This window comes from Lissotriton helveticus, chromosome 4_1 (assembly GCF_964261635.1).
Source record: "Lissotriton helveticus chromosome 4_1, aLisHel1.1, whole genome shotgun sequence".
In the NCBI taxonomy this organism is placed as follows: Eukaryota; Metazoa; Chordata; class Amphibia; order Caudata; family Salamandridae; genus Lissotriton; species Lissotriton helveticus.
In genome coordinates, this window is record NC_136063.1 from 2112502276 (window position 1) to 2112528117 (window position 25842).

A 25842-nucleotide genomic window follows, 5' to 3' on the forward strand; every position below is an offset into this window, starting at 1 on the left:
TCTACTTCAAGTCAATAATTAACATGGCTCAGTTGGTTGTGGGCAAGCCTTTAACAAGCATAATCCTCGCCTCCAGTCCTGACATAATGAAAAATTTCCCAACTATCGTAATGGAAAGTTTCAATTCTATTAAGGACTCGGAGGCAAGAATTATCCCGCCCATTGCTCCTGGAGGAGTCCCCTCCCCGTTCAGTAGTAAGTATCCATTTACGTTGAATTACCACTGTACTGATGGTTTATGTTCTTATGTCAGACTTCTCCTCACTTTTCCTTGGAGGGTGATGGTGTTGTTCCTCCAGTAATACCCTCTCTGATCTTTCCAGGTTCGGATTCCAATAAACAGGACAACTGAAGGGGATGTTTGGGCTGTCTTCTCGCTTCAAAAGAGGAGGAAAGGACACTAAAATGAGGCTATAGAGAGGCTGGACGACAGTGATTGGACATTGTTACCTGTTCTGATTGGTTGAAAACAATGTTTTGTTTCGAATACCCTTTCACTTTGAATTATGGGAAATGTAGTCTTGTAATGTTTCCTGCTGCTATGTGCCAATAAAGTGAAGAAAGAAGGCATAATCCTCGCCTCAGAGTCCTTAATAGAATTGAAACTTTCTGTTACGTAATGTAATGTTGGCTTCTTATATAGCGCACTAATCACCCCAAAGGGTCTCAAGGCGCTTGCTTTGGGAACCCGTCCTGGTTTTTCCCTGTGAGATAGCCCCTACTGGGCACCCCCAAGGTGAAAGCCAGGCATCCCGCTGCGGGGGGCCGTAGTGGAGATTGAGCAAGCTATTGCCCAGAGTTGCAGAGTGTGAGCCTCTGATTTGAGTAGGCACTGAAGCGAGAATTATCGAGTCCGTGGACATTTTGAGCTCAGGACCCTGCCGCGTAGGGAATTGAACCCTGGTCCCGGTCTGACCTCTGCTTCAGGGTCTGCCTCCTCTAACCAGTGAGCCACACTTCTCCACAAAGAAGCTAGCTAGGAAAGAAGCTAGCTAGGAAATTTTTCATTCTCTCATACATCCACTACTGCTGAAGATTTGCTTTTAACTTAGTTTAGATAATAATTAAATATAAATTAAAGATTATATAATCTACTGAAACACTTCACTTACATGTTATAGCTAAATCCTGCTGTTATAAATTAGGCATTTATACTAAATTCTACGAACTGAAAAGTAATGTTGCCCTTATACATTACAGACATGTTAAAATGGCTGAGATAGCAACTATAATGCCAACCTTAGTTAGAAGAGATAGCATTAAAAGAAAGCAAAGGATCTTAAAATTCCAACCACGTCAACTGAACAAATCTTTGTTTCAGTAGCCCACTTTCCTGAATCCCATGCGCACAGCAAGCTCCCCTTGCTGTCAAACACAGCAAAGAGTACTGCAACCATAAACAATTTGTTTCTCTTGATTTGCAAGTACTTTCTGTAAAATAAGGCCGACCTTCAATTGCCTTTTTCTGAAGAATGTTGGAAATTTCTGTATTTTTCTCAAATTCAGGGCCCGGGTCTGAAACTGGATCAGTCCTCAAATTTTTTGGCATTACCATAATTGAAATGTCTCAAAATAGTTTTTCAATGCACAGGCTGTTTTTTTTTTAAAACCTCTTTATTGTTAAACATATCACCACTCAATTGTCTTACTTTTGTGCGCAACAGACCATCACGTTGTACAATCTCTTCCATATTCCCTTTAAAACATTATGTACCCCCCCCCCCGCCCGGCGCTCCACATTATTTATTTCCATATTTTAACATTTGACTAATTTGGACCCTGGGAGCAGAGCACACAAAGCCTCTATATTCTTAAATTTTTTCCAAACCCTCTCACACTTTTGGGGACAACCCCTGTTTTGATAAATAGTTTTTTCGGCCACCATGCACCAATCCATACCTTTCATCCAATCGCCCAGGGATGGAGCTGCTTCAACACCCCAAATGTGCGTAATATTTTTTTGCCGCCAGGGCTACTCCAATCCGTTCTCCTCTCCCCAGGTTTGTTGCATCCCATACATTGGGCAGGCATCACTTCGCCCACAACAGTCTACTTAAATGTTGTATTGTTATGGCCCAGAAGGACTAGGATTTCGGGGCAAGCCCATATTATGAGAAAATAAGTTTCCTCTTGGCCACATCCTATACGACAGAGTGGGCTTAATCGCCTGTACATCTTGACCAGTGTGGTGCACAAAATATAGGCTCTGTGTGATATTTTGAGCTAAATTTGGCCGGAAGCGGGATCTAATGACTACCTCTCTAGGGGAAGATAGGGCTTCAGGTTAGTCGTCTTCATGGATGTCTGATATGTCCGTCTCACAGTTATCATATCAGCGGTATTGTTCACTAACTTTCTATGTTAGCGAGATCACTTTTTGGGTTATATGTTCCTCAAATAGTCTGTTCTCTTGGGGCGAAGATTCTGGCAGAATTTCACCACTGGGTATTACCTCACAGCGGGCGTGGCAAAGTTGTAGGTACCGGAACACCTCGGGGTGCCAAATGATATGCTTTTTGTAGGTCTATAAATTGTATTATTCCCACTGCAGGGTATACATCTCCCACCCTCAAGAGTCCCATCAGGTCCCATTTGTCAAATCCAAGCCTCTTCCTTTTGTCCCCCAGGAGATCGGAGTCCCACAAAGGTGTCACTAATGTGATCTTATTTTTCCATCTCAACTCATGCAGTGAGCCAGTTTTGGACTGTTAGTGCAGTCGGTCCCACTAGGAAGTTTTGTCTTGGTGCAGAGTAGAGCGCACACAGATGTCTCCGTGGGTGTAGTGTCAGTCTGTCCATACGATAGGCCGGGTCCGTCGATGGTTGATGAGCCCATTGGTTGATAACGGTCAGTTGCGCTGCCAGATAGTACATCTGAATGTCCGGGAGGGCGATTCCACCGTAGAATCATCCCAGTTTTTTCAGAGCAGTTCTAGGGGAATCCCCATCCCATAGTCTGGTTCTGATCTCACTCTGTATGGCACAGAAATAGCTATCTGGAACCAGGAAGGGAGTATTTTGTAAGACATAGGAAACGTGGCATTTTAAAAAGGGCCGCTCTGCCCAGCATGGAGTGCAGAAGGGCCCACCAGAGTTGCACGTCACTTTTCAGTAGATTTAATGCGGGGTGCAGGTTTTTAATCGCAAATAGGTATTAGTTGGCTGTGACAAAGTTTCCCAAATATTGGAATCTATCCATGGACACCTGTGCCTCGCACTCCCTGGGCATTCGCGGTGCAGTACCTCAACACGCAGGCTACCGACTTGGACCAGTTTATCGTATATCCAGAATATCTCAAAAAAGTGCCAAAAATATTGTTAATTCTGGAAATGGAGGATTGAGGTGAAGCCACTTAGAGAAGAATATCATTAGCATACAAGGATATTCTGTCCTCCCAGTCTGCCGACCATCAGAGACCCCAAATCATCGGGTCACCTCTGATCCAAGACGGCAGTGGCTTGGGAACTAATGTGAATAGCAAATGGGAGAGAGGGCAGTCCTGTCTGGTTCCGACGGTGGAGCGGGAAGGTCTGTGACACCCTACTTTCCCAATCTTTTTGTCAATATTCAGCATTGGCAAAAAGTCATGATAGATGACGTGGAGGGCATTTTGTTTTAGTTTGAATATACTGTTCCAAGATGTCAGGCACTCAGCTTGGATCTGTAGTTGAACAGGCCCTGTGACACTATTAAGAAGAAAAAATGAAAAAGGACATGCTTGGCTACAAATTGCAGCGGTCGGAAAAAGGAATTTAAAAAAGCAACAGGGAGGGGCGCACAACAGTGGAGCACGTTACATAAACGCCAAGCAGAAAGTGGGAAGCATTGGGAGAAACAACATAAGTGACAGGTGGGGGTTTTAACCCAAAAAAACGAGCCATGTGATAGCAAAAGGAGATGACAAAATAAGCAAAAGGAGATGACAAAATAAGCAATGGAAGGACAAAGTGGCAGACAAGGGAACAGCAACAATTCACACGCTAACAGTGCTGAAAGAAAAAGGAAAAAGTTGCCCGGTTTGGAGCCATGAAAGATCCAAATCATTCAATTTTGAAGAAATTGTGAAAAAGTTGTACATCTAGGGAGGGACAAATGAAAGGAGAGAAAGGTAATTCATTTAATTATAATACAAAAGATTGATAGCCAACCAATGGTAAGTAATGGATTGGTTCAAAGCAAACATTTAAGTATTGACATTATCCACAATATGGCTCAGACAGGTGGCTGCCCGCTAGATACTTATAAATACCTTAATGTAACCAAAAAAGAAAACACTTACTTTGCACATTTTCTGGAAGACTTCTAGGGCATATTTCCTTTGACATTCATCTTACTCCACTGAATTACTACATTTTTTGTTTAGTTCAGAATGTGCAGATTTGCCATTATACACAATTTGAACTAACTCCTGTAGTTTTTTAAGTGGCTTCATTGCATTTAAAGATACAGGCACAAACTGAACAAGCAAGCTTGCAGTGGATCTCCCACTTATCTTTGATGATTCAAACCACATGTTCTCAGTGCCACTCAGTATCCTGCAGACATTTTTCAAAAGAGATCAATTGTTCAGAGGAAAAAGTCAGGTTTAAAGAGCCATTTTGGCTGGAAACACTACAGCTACACAGTGGGAATACTTGAGCAAAATGCTGCATACCAACACATGCTCGAGTTTTGATGCTACCATTATTAACCCTGATAAAGTGACGCTGATAAAGAGGAAGGGAATATGTGGCATACTGCTGCTTTAAAGAAACTACAGTGAAACAAAAATCTGATTTTTTTAGGAACTTCAGGTTCATCTGTAATTTAAAATGTTAAATCACACAAAGCTGTTTGGGAGAAGGGAGGAATGTGGTTAAAAGTGAGCTTTCAGGCAAAGGCGAGAAATAAATACTTCCAATTCTTTTATCATGGGAGTCTTCTAAATGCAATATCAAATAATGCGTTATTCATTCCTTTGCCGTAATGTTCTGCTTAATGTGGCTGCATCAACATTGTCAACACACTGTAAGAACCAATCTACCCCGGGGTTCTTCCTCACTATGATCAATCCTGGATCATATCTACTGATCATGTCTCTTGTTCAAGGCATTATTACTCCCCAGCAAGTCTCCCCTGTGGAAAATTCAAAACTCCAGAGAGTCATCTACTATTAGAGTAAAACCTCGCGCTCACCTCAATTTTCCAAATTGTCAATAATTCTTGCACATCTGACCAAGCCTTAACTCACCTCTCCAAGACTCTGTAATTTTCTCTCCCTTTCCATCAGGCTCCCTATTAGTTTTTAGGATCCAGTTGAAAACCTTTAAATGCTTTACATAAACGATTAGGGCTTCAGTTTGCCCCGTCTATTCTGTGCCCTTATGGATGCATAATGATCTTCTTGAAAATATGTTTCTTTCATCTGTATGTATGCTATATAGTGATTCAACTTTGGCCACGGCTTGACATGTATAAAAACAAAATAAAGGAAAATAAAAATTGAATGAAACCATAAAATACAGTAGAGGGGCATCTCGCTTGCTGGATAATGCTTGAAAAATCTATTTGGACACGTTTTGCATTAACACTTTATTCAGCTGTATTCAGAATGGTTCAAGAAAGTGAATGACGGGAAAGGTGAGGATTGTTACAATGTATCTTAAGCACTAAGATGGTATTGACAATTGGTCCATTTTCCAAAAGAAAGCTTTGATTAGCCAGTTGCCCAGATAGGGATTAAAAACCAGCTTTTTCCCCCCAAGATGCCACCGACACGCGATAAAGAGTGGTATTGATTCCAGTACCAGTTTTTATTTTTTCACTTAACTAATAATCCTGAGCGCAAAATAAACTACTGGAGAAAGATTAAGCACATCCAGTTCCCAATGTAAAAGTTATGAAAAAATGTGCTGCAGGGCCAGCATCACGTGTTTATTTTCTAAATTTGTTTGCAGTCTTTATGTTGAGGGTGAATCGCACTTCTTAACTTTGCCCTTTCATTAACCGCATGCGCGCTAGCGGTTTTCCCGCTGCACGCTGCGTTTTTTTCAAAACGTGTTACATGACGAGCTGACCTCGTCATGAGCGTACGAGCGTCGTCCCTCATGACGAGCTGAGCTCGTCATGAGCGCGGAAGGGGTTAATCGGAAAGTGTGGAGAAAATGTATTTACCATTTTACAGTTAAGAAACACTTCAATCTATGTCTTGAAAACATTTTGCTGATGCTTTTGAAAAATATGGCGGCAATACCTCCAGGAGATGGATTGAATCTTTAAGTGTGGCCATTTCATATGATTATGCAATATCTACTGGTGTTTCTTGATCGCGTCATTCTGCCAGATACATGATACTGTAACTATTCCACGGCCATTTTAAGAGTTAGCGAAATTCCAGTCTCTACTTTGTGTAGGTGGGAAGCTCCCGCATAATATAATCTTACATTCATTCTACCATTTGAAACCCATTATAGCAATTCAACGGGCTGAACCTGTCAACTGCACTGTTAATCCAATGCCTCTTAACAGACATCTGCTTTCATACCAACTAGGATGCTGCAACCAATACAGTGCTTTCTGACTACTATATATGTTCACCTCCCAGTTCTCATTAGGTATGAACGATGGCTTTTTCGCATCCAAAAGGTAAGAATATAGTTTAAGCAGGAATATTACGCAGATTGGTAAACTACTTTATGATGGGTTCAGGGCCTATACATTCGAATTGTTTAAAGAAATACTAGCAAAATCTAAAGATTTAATGACATTTACAAAATACTATATAAATGTTGGTCACAAATTATGCTTGTTTGGGCAGAGGCTGCCTGAAAAATCTTTCCCTATCTTTCCCAACTTTGTGAAGTTAGGGAACAGTGGCGAACAGGAATACTTGCATTTTAAGCAAGTTACGCATGAAAGAATGAGTCCCAAGGCCTTTGGAAATATAAGTAGGTTCTCTGTTCTGAGATAATTAGTGGCAGCTTTAGTGGAAAGCTCTGAAGGCTGTAGACATTAGAATGGTCTGGTGAAGACTATAAAGGTGGAACTAAGGAGCGTACAAGATTAAGAAAAGAGGATAATACTTCACATGAGAAGCGTTACTTGTCATTACCAAATCTCATAAGGTGGGATACATTCAAAGGACGATCTACATATTTAAGGTTCTGCAGATTGCAGCTAAAGAAAAGTAGCTTGTTTAATTTAATATCAATTCACATGTATTTAGGATGTCACATTACAAACTACTTTTGCAAGCTCCAAAACATACACTTCTGCACAGAAAAAAGTTAATATCCCTGGTAAAAAACCCATGAAAGAACAATTCAAGTGAAACTTACTTATAAAAGGTATCGACTTCTGTAAAGTCCATATAAAATAAATGCAAGCATAAAAGGGAATACTTAGAGTGAAATACTATTACCATGCTGCCAGGTTTATGAAGTATGCATTATATAACTTTACTATTTACTAGCAATGTCTTCTTTTAGTAGAGATATATGAAAATACATGTACTAACAATAAGGTACTGAAAACATAAAAGAAGTCATTATGTAATAAATTCCTTACAATAAAATATTGATCCACCATCTGACATCAGTGCAAGGTCACATATTGGTCTATATGAATGCTTAAATCTTTAACCAGATCTTATGAAATAAAAGCTCAACAATGACCTTGCTCCTTTGCAACCTCCGGTAAGTAGGTGGCGGTGCGTTTGGATCCTTTTTCATTGATGAATTCTATTCTAATGCCATGTACACCCACCTGAAAGAAATTGGCAGCATGGTTAGTACACTTTTAAAAAGGTTTGGTAGTATGCAAAGATGACATCCCGCATGTGAATATCCACATATTTTAATCACTATCAAATAGATTGCTTCATTTAATTTATAAGTTGGTCATCCTCTTGGCAATGTGCCTTGTAACATGATAAAACATGTTTGTTCTTTTGTACAAATGAACTTAGGCCAAGTAGCGAAGCACAAGACCAACTTTTCCTTGGACCCATTTTTGACCAGCGAGTGTCCATAACAGAACAGCTTTTATTGAGACCAAGCGTCTTTAAAATGAAATCTGGTTATTTTAACAATTCTCAAAGTAAAAATTCTTCCCATGTGCCAATAACCCACAATTTGTGTTACTTTCTATAGCAGTATTGCATCTCCTAAAACGCAAGAAACTAAAGTTTCAAGTAAACCGAAAGTTGTTTAGGTGTATTATTTTCAAAATGATTACTTGGTCTGTACTTAGCACACCTGTGATATTGCCCCTTCACAGTGAGAAATATTCACCACTTGCAGTGCTGCAAAAATACAGTATGATTTGCAAAAACGCAAAGAAAACTACTTCCCATTCAGTTGGTGAAGAGGGTACGGATAACTTTAAAGCAGCAGTAATACCATCTTACTGTAAACAGGTAAAACTTAAGTGTAATTTACTTCAGAAAATATCATGCATAGTATTTCAAAAGATGCTATAAGGGAGTTTTTTCAGAATGCAATTATTTTTAAAAACTAATCACTAAATTAAAAAAAAAAAAAAGATTTCACTTACTCTTAAGTATATACTGGAAGAAACCGCTATTATGTTAAACTTATTATTCGCTACGAGGTCGGTTTCAAATCAATGCTTTATTTTGTGATTTTATTATAAACCAGTATGTAAGTGGAACAAGAGTATATTCTAATTAAGGCTCACTGTTTTCTATTTTTACAGATAAATAGAGACAGAAAACCTTAATTTTCTTGTCTGTATTTATTTTTAAATGTGGAAAACGGAAATTGGGTTGCTTTTTGAGTAATTCTAAATACTGTCTGCCATGACTGCCAGGCCAATAGATATGTGGATTGGTAGATAAGTGGTTAAAAAGAAAGTAATTTTAGTGAAGATGCTTTAACAGCAGTAGATATGGACAAGGTTGATACTGAAATTTGCATTTTTTCATATAAGTGCACTGATTATTCTTCTGCAGGTGTTCACAGCACTGAACCCTGGCAGACATTCAATCTGGAGTGCATATTTATCGGTTAAATAAATGTGGAAATATGCTAATTTCAGCTTAATTTTTCCACAAAACCCAAAATAAATATGGATAAATATAGATAAAATTAGCATAAAATAAATATGGATAAATACAGCCGGAAATGGCCAAAAAATAAATACAATAAAACCAGGAGCCTTAATTATAATTAAGTGTTTAGATTAGTTTTTAGGGTTCTTGAACCATCAGCAATATCAAACTTCATTGTAGGTATTTTGCTAACCAGTTGCTTCATGGAGTCTTAGGAAGCACATTAACTAGCTTCGGGACAGAGTATGGAGAACCTACGATGACTAAGTAGAGAGGCAGCCATTCAGCAGAGTGGTTTCAGACAGATACAAGGGGGTCGACCGTTCAAGGAAGATACACTGACAGCGGCATCACAGGAAGTGCAATTGTAAAAGATATAACATTACATGAACCAGCTTTAGACCTAGTAACTAAGTGAGAACCTTTTTCAAATAGCACTGGTAGGTTCAGCTTGGCGCAAAGATGTACTGCACAGATTTGAGTCTTTGGTCCAAAAACAGAAGAGTTGGGGTGAGTATCTGAAACGTTTCAGCTCTCCATCCATCATCTTCTTGTGTTTGCTTTATCTGCCCAGAGTTGGCAGGGTATGCCCAGACGTGGGTCCCTTGCTCACTTTGCCACTGGATTCCAGTTAGCCTGGCTGAAGAGGGGTGTTACCCTGAAACCGGTCCCAGGATGCTGGTTTCCGGTTCAGGGACGACCTGGCCTGGCAGTTCGGGTTGGACTGTTCCCATGGGGCACATGGTTGAGACTGTTTTGCATTTAGCTGGGTCTGAACTGAGGTGGCGAAGTGAGCTAAAGAACAATGATAGATTCAACCCAGATCTGTGACTAGGGCTTAAGAAGCGTAAGGAAAGCAGTAGTCCTAAGACCAACCCAAAATAGTGCCATAAATGCAAGACATCTCTATGTTCACTCTTCCCATCATCGTTTCTCAGAGACATCACATTAAATGTGATTATTATTTCATTATTTTAGTGAGGCATTAAAAGGGGACGATGTTTTGGTTAAGGCGTGTGATGCATTAGCGGATTGTGGCTTAATTTGAGGTTTGATCCCTCAAATCAATCTGGCAGCGAAAGAGCCCGGTGTGGCGCAGTACATTCCAACTGGTAGAGGGTACCAGAGAGCTTCCAAGTGCTCTGGCATTCCTCAGGCTCTTTGTCTCATCGCGCCGTTTTCCTTCTATTAGTGGTCTTGTGAAGCCCATCGGAGCAAGGATTGCTGAGCTTATAGGAGGAGTGGCAGTCCAAGCCTGTATCATTAACCTTGTGTCAGATTTTCATTTTACTGCTAGTGACAGTTTCGTGTGGGCACAGCACAGGCTTTACACTTTCAGGTGAAGTGCACCTGAAATTGTTGTAAACTTTGAGTGCTGGTGACTGGGTGTCATTTAGCACTGTTGGCTACTTATATCCCTTCTTGAGATTTGGAAAGTCTAAATCACTTGGACTACAGAAACCTCACTGGTATTCACATTAGACAGTTCAACTTTGTCAATCTAGTGATTCCACAGACATCATACAGTGTGGTGACCATGATTTCCTGATCGAGGGAAAAATCCATCCAATCGGATCATTTTTTGAGGTTCTGGATGCCTCCGTACAAAGGACGGTGAGCACAGTACTAGAGCCTATGAGAAAGCAATTACTTAAATTGGTATCCAGCCTCAGTGAACCCCTCTCTAAAAAGGGAAGACTGGGTTTGACCTTAGGAGTACAAGGAACTCCATAGGCCTCAAGGTGAGAATCCTGCCAAGGCCAAAAGAAAATGGGAGCTGTTTCTGCAGCTTGATGCATCTGATGGGGTTAGGCAAGCCTTCATGGCATGGTCCAAATCGACTAAACCGTTACATGATCCCGGCGACTTGCAATCAGTACACTCCAGCAATTCTATATCGCCCACTACCTGGCCAGACCTGGACTCCGTTCCCATTACTGATGATGGGTCTGATGAAGTGGATGTCCCTTGTGATTCCGAGGGGCATTAGGATGAAGGCAGATCTTGGTGCTCTTGCCCCAAGGTTAAGCCACATAAAGCTGAGGTGGCAGGGTCTGGCAAGGTAAAATGCTTGCAGGTATGCTGAATCATGAAGATCGCTGCTCTCCACAACAGTGAGTGGAACCCTGCTGAAAAGGTGGCACAATATATAATCAGCTGTCTGATGGACCCTAGACAAAGAAGTTAGGAGACATTCGAGGGTCAAGGAAGCAGAACCATCGATATTGAAAGCTGTATGGCCATTTTGTTTTTAGCAAAATTGGTCAAGGGCCCGAAGAAGAACATTTAAAGGTCCTGGGTGCCTGCCAGGACAAGCTGTTGGAGGTTGCGGGCCCCTGACCACAGTCCTGGACCTGGCAGAATAGGCCAAGAAGTAAGACAACCTAATATCGCCAGAGACCAGAGAGTTAGATTGAAAGTCATTAATTTCTTGCGCAAAACCAACCATGCCCCTCTATGGAGAGGTGCAGGTCATGATCAAAGTGGATGAGAAATTGAGCTACCTACCTGCCTACCTTAAAAATGAAACAGTAACTCAAAGGGGCCTGTTTGGAGAACCTTGTCAGATTTGGGTAAATAAGTTTCCTTTTACTTTTGCATCCCTCAACAAGATGAAAGACTCTATCAAGAATTTTGGGCAAAATGTTTTTGTAGAGGACAGGAGAGGCAGAGGGCACTCTGCTGGCTGCTTCCCAGGTCAAGGCCCTCAGAGTGTACAAATCGCAGAGAGGCTAGTGGCTGGATCAGAATCTGTTTGCAGATCAAGGGGCCGGTAAAGGTGGTGGGGCCAGAGGTTCCTTCAGAGGAGCCAGCAATTCAACCAGCAGTGGTAAGTTTGATACCTGCTTCCAAAGTAAGCTATGAGATGAAATTAGCTTTGTTGGCCCAGAAATTGATGGGTCTTATCAGTAAAGATGGGGTACCTCAAACAATCAAGGGATATGGAATTTTATGGACTGCACAGGCAGTGGTGGTGAACAAGGATAATCATTTCCTCAGAGGGGGACTCAAACCTGATAGACCAGTAGGAAAGAGCTTTGGAATTAAAGACCCTATTTTTGCTTCAGTGGAGCATCCACAGGGGCTTCAGAGATATATTTTACTTGTGGAAAACAAAGGTCATCATCCTATTATAAATCTCGGGAACTTCAACGAGTGGCTGATCTTTCATCACTTCAAGATGGAAGGGATCCATCTTCTGAGAGATATTTTAAACTCAGGAGAACAGGATGGTGAGTCTGGATCTGAAGAATGCATACTTGCAGATTTGCATTCTCCGTCGCCCCCCGGGCTATGGAAGCTGGGAGTCAGAGATAGTGAAGTGGACAATGGTGTGGTCGGACCAGGTGAGTTCTGCCACGTGGGTGAATTAGATTATCGCTAGAGGTGAAGATGACGTCAAGTGTGTCTGGCTTTGTGCATGAGTTTAGTAACCAGTTGGATGAGGCAGATATTGAGGTTGTCCAGGAGGGTGGTAGAATTGGCATTGTTGGGGTCGTTAATAATAATAGTACATTTTATAAAGCGCAACAGCTACCTCAAACAGAGGTGTCCTGGCGCATGCAAGAGATAGGATGTGAGGAGTTCAGCATTGGCTGAATAGCCAAGTCTTTAGTGCTTTCCTGAACTCCAATTCAGATTGGATTAGGCAAAGTCTATCAGGAAGGGAGGTCCATAATCTGGGCATCACCACCTTTAAAGTTCTACCTCCAATGGGGGTCTTCGCAAATTTAAGTACGCACAGCAGATTCTGGGAGTTCAATCTTAAAGAGCGTTTTTGTAGTTAGGGGTGAATACGTTTCCTAATGTAGCTGGGACAAAGACCTCTCAAGGCCCTGAAAACTACCGTCAGGGCCTTGATTTCTATCCGTTTTGCTACCGGCAACCAGTGGAGCTGTTTGATATGCGGAGAGATGTGTTGTCTAAAAGGTACTCTTCTGATTAATCTCGCACCCGCATTTTGCGCCATCTGCAATCTCTTAATCAGATATGCAGGCAGCCCCAAGTAGAGACTTTTTGCATTGTCCAACCTCGAAGTCACTGTTGCATGGACAACAGTTTTTGAGCAACTCTCTGGTAATAAGTGTAGTAATTTTTTCAGACTTCTCATTATGCCAAAGCAAGAGTATGCAATAGAGCATACTTGGGTTGAGAAAGTCCGGTCGGATTTCCATTTTACACCCAGGTTTTTCGCCGCAGTTGAAGGGCAGTAGGGGAGACCCATTTCCTCCTGCCACCACAGCCTAGCTGCCGGTGGGGGTGCCATGCCAATAAACAGTACCTCTTTTTTCTCTGTGTTAAGCTTTAATGTATTGTTATTCATCCATCTGGATATGTCCCTCAGCCATCCCCTAAATCTGGCAAAGGAGTTAGCAGGTTGGTCCTTGAAGGAGAATACCATCCGGGTGGCATCTGCATAGGAAATAGTTTTATTCTCCATTTCGCAATGAGCGAGAAAAGTGGAGCCAGATAAACGTTGAAGAGTAAAGGTCTGGCCAGTAGGATTGGGTGGTCCACCGTACCGAAGGCGGCAGACAAGTCCAACAGCACTAGCATGGCTGAGGCTCCACTGTCCACCGTCATTCTTATAGACTTTGCTACCTCCAGCAAAGAGGTCTCTGTGCTGAAGCCCGCTCGGAATCCGAACTGCGTTTCATGAAGAATGTCGCTACTGTCAATGAAATTGGTAAGTTGTTGTTGGACCAATTTTTCGGGCAGCTTAATAGGTGCAGGAAGAAGAGAGATCGGGTGGTAGATGTTTAAGTTCGCCCGGATAAGCATTGGGCTTCTTCAAGAGTGGTAGAAGCATAGCATGGTTCCACGACTCCAGGAAGATTCTGGTGATAAGTAAGCTGTTCCATGGGTGGTTCAGGGTGGGATAAAGAATGCGGGTGAGTGCTCCCCACAGTTTAAGGGGTAGGGATCTTCTGGGGACCCCGATTTGCATTTCAGAATCTCTGCCAAGAATTCCTCAAGTGAGATGGAGGGAAATTCTGACAAGGAAACTCCCTCCCCCCCCCTCCCACCCCCCATGGATATCCTCAGCTTCAGATTCTATAGTTTCCATTCTAATCGTGAAGGCATCTTATACCTTCCAGATTTTTACCTCAAAGAAGTCCGAACGTTTTGCACACGGTGACGGTGGTATCTCACTTCCAAGTGCTGCTGGCTTACTAAAGGAGCTAACTATCTTAATTTCTTTTTAGGAGTTTTCCGTGAATTGATGTGGCAATTGAGGTCGTCAAGAAGGACTTAGTGGAGGAAATCAATGGCATGTGGGTGATAAGGTTGGATGTGGTGTTGCAGAAGGGTAGACGGGGTCCCGGGGGTCTGTAGGCGAGGGTACCGCTCTTCATTGTCTTGACGTTGGTTTGTAGTTGGAAATTGAGGTGTTCCATAAGAGGGCATTGATGATTGAGTCTCGGAGGATTTACTTGACGATGATGCCCCTGTCGTGTTTGTCGTTGCAGTCTCGGATGATGCTCCTGTTGTGTTTGTCGTTGCAGTCTCGGTGTATCATCTTGTAGCCGTTGGAGGTGGTGTTGGCGATGTCTGAGTTCGAGGAAGGATTGAGCCAAGTCTCCATGATGAAGGTGACATCCAGGGAGTGGGAGGCGATGGTGTCCCAGATTTCCATGGAGTGTTTGGAGAGGGAGCAGACATTGATCAGGATGCTTTGGAGCAGTTCTGGGTGGTTAGTGATTTTCTGAGTGGAAGTGGCGTAGAATTCTACGGGTGCTGTGTTGCAGGAGAAGCATCAGTGTAGGCATGTGAAGGGTCATTTGAAAGATCATGGTGAGGATGTGAAGCAGCTGTATTTTTGGCATCTGGGGTTCAGGCTTGCCACACTGGATGATGAATGTAGAGACTGACCCGGAAACAGGTTCCATTATGGTGACCGCTAATTGTCTGCAGTTACTGCCCTGGGGCACGGAAGAAGTTCCTTCCAAAACATTCAACTTCGACTTGCATTCTTTTATTAGCAAATTTTGCATTATTTAACTCCCAGAAATCTGAGTTATAGTACATATGTCCTTTCACACTAAGGCGCTACCTTCTTCAGCCACTATAAGCAAGGGTGGGCCTTGCAAACTTTGTTTCCAGTACTTTTCTAGGGGTAAAGTTGAATAGACAGACTTAAATTCCCCCATTCCCAACTTATTTGGTAGGCCTTAAATGGAGGGTCCAACTTGTTAGTGATGAACTATTACAATAACATAACATTTTCACCTTTAAATGTACTACCACCGTGAAGCAACTTTAGTCTACTGTGGCCCAAATTCTCAGCGTGGATCAGAAAGTTTGATATACATTAATGAAATATGACATCCAACAATCTGTGGTTTGACTGATCATGGGGGGATGATTATGCACACTTCACTCATTCGCAGTAGGGTTTAGCATTAAATAACATGATTACATAAAGTAACTATTTGTTTGCCCATGACTTATCCTGATAAGGAATATGACCCTTCTGTGCCTACATTTGCAAGGAGGCAGTTATAGCTTTATTAATTTTATTCTGGTATCTAGCAACCTCTGCCCTACAGTGTTTGGTTTTATTGTACTTCTAAATTGTCTTAGTGACCACAATCCAATGACAATTTTAGATTGACACCTCACAGCCATACTCCTTATATGCTTGGTAATATTTAGCCAGCTGTTCAAAGTAATGGAGTGCACAGTCAAGAGATGCTGAAACACTTAACAAAATTTGCTTGTCACTAATTCAGGAGACTAAGATTTGTCTAGAAGCGGACTTGGACCCAGGGAAAGTCTTGTCTGTTTTCAGTCATGATCTCCAATTCTATTAGAAATCTCTTGACTTAAAAATTCAAGTCATCCCTGTAACAAACAGAAGGGGTGGTTTGATCAAGCTGTTCACATGCTAATACAACTCTTAGAACCTCACTGGCCTCTGTTCTGAGAGGTCAGCAGGCGATTCAAGAGCACAAATCAATTACAGAAGGGCAGTAGAGAGGAGGAAACAGAAGATTCAATCAAAGGCCTGGGACTCTCTCATAGAGGCAAGTAATATAAGGGACTTGGTGGCCTTTTGGATGGTGCTTATTTTGCCTTTCTTATAGAATCCTGCTGCCTCTTTATTAGCGGTTACTATTGCACAAGAGTGTCGGGTTAACCATTTTGAGTCCATTCCTCACTCGCAATGCGCAGATGTTATGTCAGAGGGGCCTCAGAAGCCTCTACTAAAAGAACATACTTTAGGCTTCGACACTGAGGTATAAGCGGCGCTGGAACCAGCAAGGCAAGGACCCAGGATCAGATGGTATCCCATCGACCTATTTATTAGTAGCCAATATTGATTTTTTTGCACCTATCTTATTGTTGGTTCTTAATTCTGTACTTAAAAAACAGCCTCCATCCTGCTCTGAATTTGTTTTAGTACCTATTTTTAACAAGCATTGGCATAGCCAATAGGTCTTTCCTTTGGGATCTTTTAAGTGGTTAGACATGCAGCACATTATCCTGGGCAAGCACAGACGATTCCAGCATGGAAAGTTGTATTGAAAAGAAAGCAGGCTGGAGGTGTCACACTGTCACAGCGCCACGTGCAGTTACAACCTGCATGGGAGAGGGAAAGTTGGGAGGGGCAAGGAAGTTGGGTAGAGACAGGAAATGACTTAACTATGAGGGTGAGAGACAGCAGGTGGTGTTACTGGTGGACAAGATGAGAATGAAAGAACTAATGGACAGGAAGTGGGGCAGTTATCAGTGAAGATGTAGGGTTGTTTGGATGCATGTGGCAAACCAGAAATGCCAGTGCTCGCACAAGCGGACAGCTTGCGCGCTGTCTTCCGTTTAAAACCCAGCCCCAGCAATCTGGAAAGAGTACGTCATCGCACGTGCGCCGTTCTCATTTGACCGTGCGCTTCCCCTTCTAATCTGAGAAGGTGTGACCGTCTTCTTACGAGAAGACACGCTGAGAGCAAACCGCCAGCGCCAGAAGAAAGTGCGGCGTCACCTAACTTTCTGAAGGTTTATTCGGAAGCGACAAAAAAACGCAGTAGATATAGCACACTCAGAAGCACAAACCACAGAATCTGGCCTTTTGCAGGAGATACGTTATGTGTAAACGTATCCCCCTTATGGTACGCGACTTCGAAGTATAGTACATGGAAGTTTCTTAAACTGCGTAGGTACAAATGTCAACCAACCAGTTTGGCGTTTTCCCCAAGAAAGTTTAGTTAAAACCAGCAGGTTTAAACAATTCTCTTGTATTTTGACAGTGTTTAGGTCCAACTGAAGGAGTGTGACAGTGAAAAGCAGAGGTTAATGGAAATGAGCTGGTGAAAAGAAGTACTTACTTTGCAATTTAAACAAGCGCACGCATGCACCTCGCACTGAAAGTTAAAAAAAAAAAAAGGTGTGCAGGCTGCAGCAGTAGGCGAGTGCGGGAGAGCAAGCTTCACTTTTTCAAGCACTGCACTCATGCTTTTGGCGCGCCGCTGCGCACTCCCGCAAGGTGTATGCCGCCACAAGCACGAGTGCAGTGCTTGAAAAAGAGCTGCATGACGGCTAAAGGTCTCCCAAGCAGCGCATGTAGGGAAGATCTGAAATGCCACTGCCTCATTTCACTACCAAATTCCTTGGATAAGGCTGTGAGATGCATCATCCTTGCTAAATTGAAGGCTGGGCCAAAGATAACATACTTACCAATATTCAGTAAGGTTTCGGCAAGATGAAGGGTAGAATTGTTCAAGCACATAACTGTAATCTCCTAATAGGGTAATTTACGAAGGACAAGAAGGAAACTTTGCATCTAGCATTTACAGATCACATTGCAAATTATGAACTATCAAGAGGAGACAAGGGATTGACGAGGCAATTATCTATTTCTTAATGATCTTTTCTGACAATGCCTCGGCTAGTCATATGGGCAGGACGGCAATTGCATCAGTAAGATTTTAGGCACAGTAGTAGGACTAGATTGTGTGCTGGCCCTTTTTTCATTCAATCTTTACGTTAATGATCTTTAATACCACACCATCTGCTCAAAAAGGGATTTGATCTACCAAAAATCAAAAAAGATTTGTCCCAGACTTACTCTATGCAGAGAATTGGGTCCTATAATTGAGAACTGCAGTGGGACTGCAAATAATTCTTGATGAATTCCCCAGTTACACAAATGAGCTGGCTGTGCAAAGGAAAACCATTATGCCTTGTGCCCTTAGATCAGCAAAGAAGTGTTCTTTTAATATAGATGTGGCCTCAGAGAAGGCAAGCACAAATACCTGGGTGTTCACTTTGATTCTCAGGGCTCATGGGTCCAACATAGAGCAACTATGAAGGGTATTTGAAAGCTCTATGAAACCATTTCTAGATTCGACAGTAAGTTGGGGAAGAAGCCCATGAAAGTAGTAGGTCTCCTGTACAAAACTAAAAGTGTCTCTGTGGCTACATCTGGTGCTGGTATTTGGGGTATTACAGAGATGTATGAATTGTGGAAAATTGCTTCCTTCAGAGGCTCTTTGCTTTTCCATCAAGCTGTTACAATTTTACAGTGCACAAAGAAGCTGGAATTAATTACCTGTTAGATTTCATTACAACTCACTAGCTATTATTGTGGCATACGGTTTGCACTCAACCAGTGACTTTCAATCGTTGGGTGATACCAGATTGTATGTCCCCTGATTGTCAACGTATCCCATAGCTGGCTTATACTGGCTTTCTGTAGAAATAAGGAGACACTTGAATATTTTTGTGATCCTGATTCATTGATATTTGTTCCCAAAAAAGATAGTTACCAATTATGTATTCAGATGCTTGAGAGGCGCGCCTGAGTGCGGACCAGACAACGCAGATTTGCAGTGGCCTATTCTCCACTTCCAACTATAAAGAGCATGCAGCCAGTTCACTTTCTAATTATCAACTCGGGACACAATTTTGACCGGTTTTCATTTAAACCTCATTCATTTTTAGCTCTTTCTCCCCCCCCCCAAGATGGTCAAAATGTTGCCACCAGACCCTTGGACTGCTCTGCATCTCAGGGTAGCTACACTTTGTTCTTTTTGTGAATTTTACAAGCAGCCTAGATCTATGTGGCTAAGTCCACTTTTAGGGAGAAAGGGTTTTAGGGCTTTTATACCAAACATGCTATTTTCACAGAAGTTGCAGGAGGTTTCAACTTATTCAACTATGAACCCCTTTTCAAAATATTCACTACGACTGAGGAAATATACCTCTTAAATGACATGTACATCATTCTGTTTATGCAATGTGGTGTTATGCTTGCGGTTTTGTCCACTATAATTAGGATTTTTTTAGGTTAATGTAATATTATGTATTTTGAAGTCTCATCTTTTGTCGTTATGCATCTTTTATGGTTGTAACATTTGAATATATCGATTGATTAATGTATTCACCAGCGAGCCCAGGTACTGTTTTTAAGTGTATGTGGTTAGACATTATCGTATTCTTCTACCAGGATTGACTTATGGTTGTGTCATGAAGTATAATGTAATATTGCTGATTATTATTGTGCAGACTGATTTGCATCAAGTGTTAAAACACATTTACTTCTTAATTTTTGGGCATAGGCGCCGAAAACATAGTAAAGTTAGAATGCATGATACGTGTCTGTGTCCTTAACAGAATTGAAAATATTCCTTCACACCAGCTAGTACATGTTTTATTCTGACAATTCTACTTCATTTTCAGTATCATTCACCTGAACACATACCAGCCAGCTGTCTCCTCTGCTTACAACTCCAGCCCGGTGTTAAATACACGCACAGTCAGTTGCCAGCTGCTGTAGGCCCATTAACAGGCACAGATCAGAGATAGCGCCTGCCTCATGCTAATGTCTATGGTATTTGATGATCCAATCCTAGTCTAGACTGCAAACCTCTATGTATTATTTGGGATGCATGAATACTCTACACAGTAACTCCTCTTTCATCACCATCTTTATAGCCAGCTCTAAACTTCATTACCATGACACAAGATGTGCATTATTCAGCAATTTTCACTTGCACAAGCGGGTGCTCAGACTAAGGGCAGTTTACAATATTTTACACCTAATAAAATCATGAAAAACAAAATCATTGGAAGTATTCAAAACAGCTGTGAGTGCTGGAAGCCATTAAGGAGACTGTTGCATACAACCAGGCCCATACTCCAGCTTCGATAGTCGGATTTTAAATTCTGGTCATCTGGAGTGCCTGAATTGGACTTGTAAATTGGCTCACTCTACAAACTAGTGTTTTAGTCCAGGACTGACCAACAGATTATAACCACTGCAACATCCTTCACCTTACATCTCCTGCTAAGATATGTTCAGCACAGCCTACCTTACCAACGGACAGGTGCAAGCAAGTAAAACGCTCCACTATGCAGAGCTTAACACCTGCCTTAAAAAGCAGCATCAATCTCAAATGACAGGAACCTAACCCAATTTAACCTCTCAGTGACGAAGATCCTAAAATCATAATTCATGCAGACCTAACCGCTCGGATGACCACTGTGTTGCCTTTGCTTTGGTAGTTCAAAGAGAAACTGAAGACCAACAAAAGAAATCTGAGTAATGCCAATAGGTCTGGGATCGAGTCCCAGCCTACTGGCTTAGCCAATTATGGTTTTTAATGTTTTTGTATAACTTTTTGAGGGCATCTTAATTTCCTACTTCTTCCCCCTTTCACTCCCTCCTTCTCCTCTTTCTGGGACAGTAGATAGGGGGGGGGGGGGGGCAACCATGCACAGATTTTGTTAACCACCAATACCAGTAACATAACCAGGCTGGGCTGCTACCGTGTACCGAAAAAGCGCTGATTGAATATGTTTTATGTTGTATGGAAAAAACCAACAAAAATATATATATATTTTTTAAAGAAAATATGACAAATGAGGTCAATACATGAATATACCGGTATGTGTACAGGTGGCTGTATTTTAATGTGGTTATAAAATTTCACAAAAACACTAAAAGATGGACATGCGATACACAGGCCAAAGTCTGTATGTTTGTGCAAAAAATACATATTTAAACACGGCCAACATTTTGTGCACATACAACGGCAGCCATTTACAAATAGGTTGAAAGCCCACTCCTAAACGTCCAACGTTTTGTGCATGTAACAGATATCTCTATCATCCCCTGCATAATTTTCTTTGACCCAGCTATTTTGGCTATGGCTAGGTTCATGCTATGCAAATACTCATACATACCTGGATTAGGTGAAGGATAGGAAATTGAATGCCTATGAGATACTGTATGTCTATAAGACATTCTACAGAATATGGAAAATGTATCTTTCAAGCCAACTCCATAGGACTTTTTTTATATGTATCATATTCAAAACTCGTGTGTTTAACACATTTTGCAGCAAACCTAGGATCTATAGACTGGTCTGGTCATGCAATCTCATTCTTGTTCTGCATGGACAAAATGCAAATACTAAATTTGGCCTTTATTTAAACTGCAACAAGACAATTTTTATAAGCATTTACAGAGGGGCTTCCATCAATAACTGCCATCAATACCTGCTCTAATATCACTGCAGAAAACAATTATGTATTCAAAGGCATTATAGGGGCCAACAAATGCTCACAAAACTTGAGAACATCCATGTTGTAACCATTTCCTGACAACCTGCAGAGCTTCCTAGCTTAGTATATGCTTCAATAAAAGATGCATATTGGCTGGGGTTTAAACTAAATATCAGTCAACTACTTTGAAAGCGTCAATTGTTTCAAATGTTTTGCCAATCTATAAGCCAAAAAAAGGGACAAACTTTGAGCATTCAAAAACTCACATGAACTAATCATAACTGGGTTGGTTTAGAAAGGTCAAGCTGTGGCTTTTTAAACTGGAACTGGGGACTCTGTGGAACGACCCAGAGTCCAGGAATAAAAAAAATGCTTCCCCAGCTCAAAAAAAGATACCGGGTCTATATTGAGTTTACATGTACTAAAGTCACGGCACCAGGCACTTTAACTAATAGATTTTAAAATTATAAAAAGTGTTTTTCTGTTTGATAACTACATGGACGAATTCGAACCTCCTCAGACATGATCACTTTATATACAATTTAGGACTGGAGCGCTTCCCCTGAATGCTATGAAAAGCAGTTAGGCGAATAATATTGTAACCCCACAGAGCCCGTTGAGCGGCCAAGCCCTGAAATCCTAAAACATTTGATGTTCACTTGTCCTCACTATGTCCATATCAGAAAAAGGTGGATCATCCCTGCTTGTCGATTGCTGCCACTTACGCGTTCCGCAGATGCACTATGTGTGTATAAATCTGACATAACCAGGTTGCTTGTGTTTACATTATCTGCATACTTGCTGAATGCGTGGTTGTTTAGGGCTACGATGAGAGTTAACTATTTGGCCATGTGTAAGAATAATGCAGAGAGGAATGATCCAACGTTTAAACTTGGGGAATACTGTAAATATCAATGTAACTGACTTGGTGCTTCTTTTAAAGGACTCTAAATGACCATTTTAAATTGTCTTAAGAGGTTTCGATGGATTTTAGTCAGACATACACTATATACATTACTTTCTAATGTTCAGAATCATGAAGCTTTTATGATGGAAATATTACTGTTTTGATTCTAATGTCTTAATGTATGATGTGAGCTGTTTTTATATGTGAATGATTATTGATCGAATAAATTAACAAACTAATCATAACTTTATGCACAACTTTACACAGACATATGAGTGAAAAATGTGGAAACCCAAACTGGATGAAAGTTTCAACATATTGAACAGATCTAGCCTTTTGAACCCGTCACCACAGAAAAAAGTGTTGTTAGACCAGTGAGCCTTAGGGTGATCTTTCCCCCAACTTGTTGCCTTCCCCCTCCATCTTTTCTGATATCGTTTTTGCTGGACTTAGGAATATGATGTGTAATGTAATGTAATGTGTAATGTGTATACTTGTAAAGCGCACTGTTGCCAGCCGGCGTCCTGGCGCTGTATACCGCTGGGGAACCCGTCCTGGCTTTCCTTGTGGGATGGTCCCTGCTGGGAATCCCCAAGGTGGATCCAGGCATCTCCATCGTTGAGGGGGCCGTTGTGGAGATTAGGCAAGCTAATGCCCAGAGTTGCAGAGTGGGACCCCTGGTTAGAGTGGGCACCGAGGCGAGAATTATCGAGTCCGCTGACCCTGGTCCACGACCCTGCCGCGTCGGGAATCGAACGCTGGTCCCGGGCCGACTTCTGCTTCCGGGTCTGCCGCCTCTAACCAGTGAGCCACCACCACTCCACGAGCCACCACCACTCCACTGTGAGCCAAATGATGGCTTTACCACTGCTAACCAGTGCTAAAGTGCTTGTGGTCTCTCTGCTAAACATGGAAATATTGGCTTACACCCAATTGGCATATTTAATTTACCTGTAAGTCCCTAGAAAAAAGGTACTACATGTACCAAGGGCCTGTAAATTAAATGCTACTAGTAGGCCGGCAGCACTGATTATGCCACCCACTCAAGTAGCCCCTTAATCACGTATCAGGCATACCGTTGCAGAGCCTGTGTGTGTAGTTTTTAACTGCCATGTCAGCCTTGCAAAATAAACATTTTGTCAAGCCAAAACCTTCCTTTTTAATACATACAAATCACCCTTAAGACAGGCCCAGGACAGTCCAGACGGCAGGGTGTAAGGTAATTAAAAAGGAGGACAAGTACCTTTAAGTTTTACATGTCCTGCTAATGACACTCTTAAATTCGTTTTCCATTACTATATCTCCCATAGGATGACATTAGAGCTGCCTAATTATAATGTACAAGTGTAATTTACAAAGGGGAAGAGATAACCAGTTTATGGTGGTCTCTGGAATCTTAATTTAAAATACTAACTAATGGTGAAGTCTGAAATTAAATTCTGAAAATGGCACTTTCAGAAAGTTAAGAACTTATAACAGGAACCCATTTAAATCAACTATAAGATACAACAGAAAAATCCGGTGCTGAATTAATTTCGCTCAGAATTTTCCTGTTGTATTATTATTGATTTAAATGAGTTTATTGTGAATGTCTGTTATACGTTTATACTTAATACTCTGGTTCACATGGACATTAGAGTCGCTCTTGATTTTTAAATTACTTTTAGAAAGTTAGCATTTTCTTGCCTTAGCCATTTGGTGCCTTCAGTCTGCCTCTGGTCACATGACTGTGTAGTTGGCAGTTGGGCTTTCTGCATTCCTCATAGACAGCCACACATAATAGGAGCTTAGAAGTGACTGGATGGGCCATCACTGACAGGACGGAGTTTGGCCCAGCCTCACTTACACTTAAATAAGCTGGGTCCTGCCTCCATGAATGCCCCCTGTGGTTAGCATGAAGCCAGGACAGGCAGGTCAACTGTGCGCTTCAAATGTATGCCTCTAGAAGTTTTTCCACTTCAAAAGGCACAACTGGGTATAAATACTGAACCTCTGACACCAACTCTTCAAGTACTCTTCTGGACCTGTGGATACTCTGCCAGGAAGGAGGACTGCTGTGTGCTGATGACCTGCAACTCTGCAGGACTGCACCCCGCTAGACTCTTGCTATAACATGCTTACCTGCTGCCACCTTGCCTGGGTAAGAAGTAGTGACAAGCATCTCAAACCCAGAGTGACACAAAGGGCTAGTTGACGGCCTCCTGATCTGAGGCCTCAGGGACATAACCAGCTTCCACAACCTTGCATCTGCACCTGGACTCTCATCTGTGAGTCTACTTTACCAAGCGGTGTCACCACAGTCCAGGATCCTTGAAAGTATATTTTAGGTACTTTGCAAGCCTCTCTGGATCCAGCAACATAGACTCATCACCTCTGCTTCACAGCGCAACCGCAAGCAGAACCGACGCATCTCCGCTACTACATGGATTGGGCCCGTAGCGAAGACTCACATTGGCACAGCAGCTTGCATCACCTTTGAGCTGCCACTGTGCAACGCATCCTTGGCTCAGGCCCTTGCATCTCTCAACAGCAGCCTTGACATCTAAACCACACACTGCATCGCAGCCTCACAGCTCTTCAGAACAGAGGCACCGCCCAGACTGTGTGCTGCATCCCTGACATTGGACTTCAAATCGCAAGCCCCAGCAACAGAACCCTAGACGTCGACGCAACAGGACTTCGCACCACAGCGACGTAGCATTTAGGGACCAACACCACCTCAGCTGCATGACGCATCTTCGACATGGATTCATGCAATGCTCCGCAACCCAGGACTGAAGGTATTATGTTCAGAGGGCCTAACTTGGTCCCTGGCCCACACTCCATCGCAGGCAGCATGAACTTGAGACTTATTACCGTCCACAGCATCTACACATCCACAATTGGCGCTTTATGCTTTTGAGCTCTATCTTCTCTAAAAACTTTAAAATTCGATCTCTCCGATTCTACTAATGGATTTGATGTTTTGGTCTAGTTTTATTTATTAGAAATTACTATTTTTCCAAATACAATTGTGGGCTCCTTTTATGGGGTGTTTTCACTGTGTTACTGGGTTAAGCAGAGGTGAATTTAGGGTTGGCTTGTAACTTCACCCTGAAGTAGTGGTTGCTGCTTGAGAAGGGTTTCACCTTCCTCAACCAGTAACCCAATTTGTTAAAGTTAACTTACAGAAATCCATGAAACTGCTAAACTCTGGGCCTTGATAAACTTAACAGAGCTCTACCACCTTTTCAGGATTATACTATGGCAATGCTCCGTAGCCTACATTCTTAGCCTTCTATCTTCCCATCACTAAAAGCCTTTTGTAGAGGCTAGGATGACTCACCAGAAAGAAATGCATAACTGAACCACCAAGGAGCTACCATCAGATCTCCCAAA

General features: G+C 42.0%; 1 protein-coding gene across 1 annotated transcript in view; it reads right to left on the bottom strand.

Annotated features, from left to right (window-relative positions):
- Positions 1 to 25842, bottom strand: part of AMMECR1 (AMMECR nuclear protein 1) — a 601030-nt gene that overhangs the window by 163762 nt on the left and 411426 nt on the right. The window contains exon 4 of the mRNA XM_078688798.1: positions 7654 to 7744. Coding sequence (XP_078544924.1) covers positions 7654 to 7744 — 91 coding nt within the window. The remainder of the gene's footprint in view (positions 1 to 7653; positions 7745 to 25842) is intronic.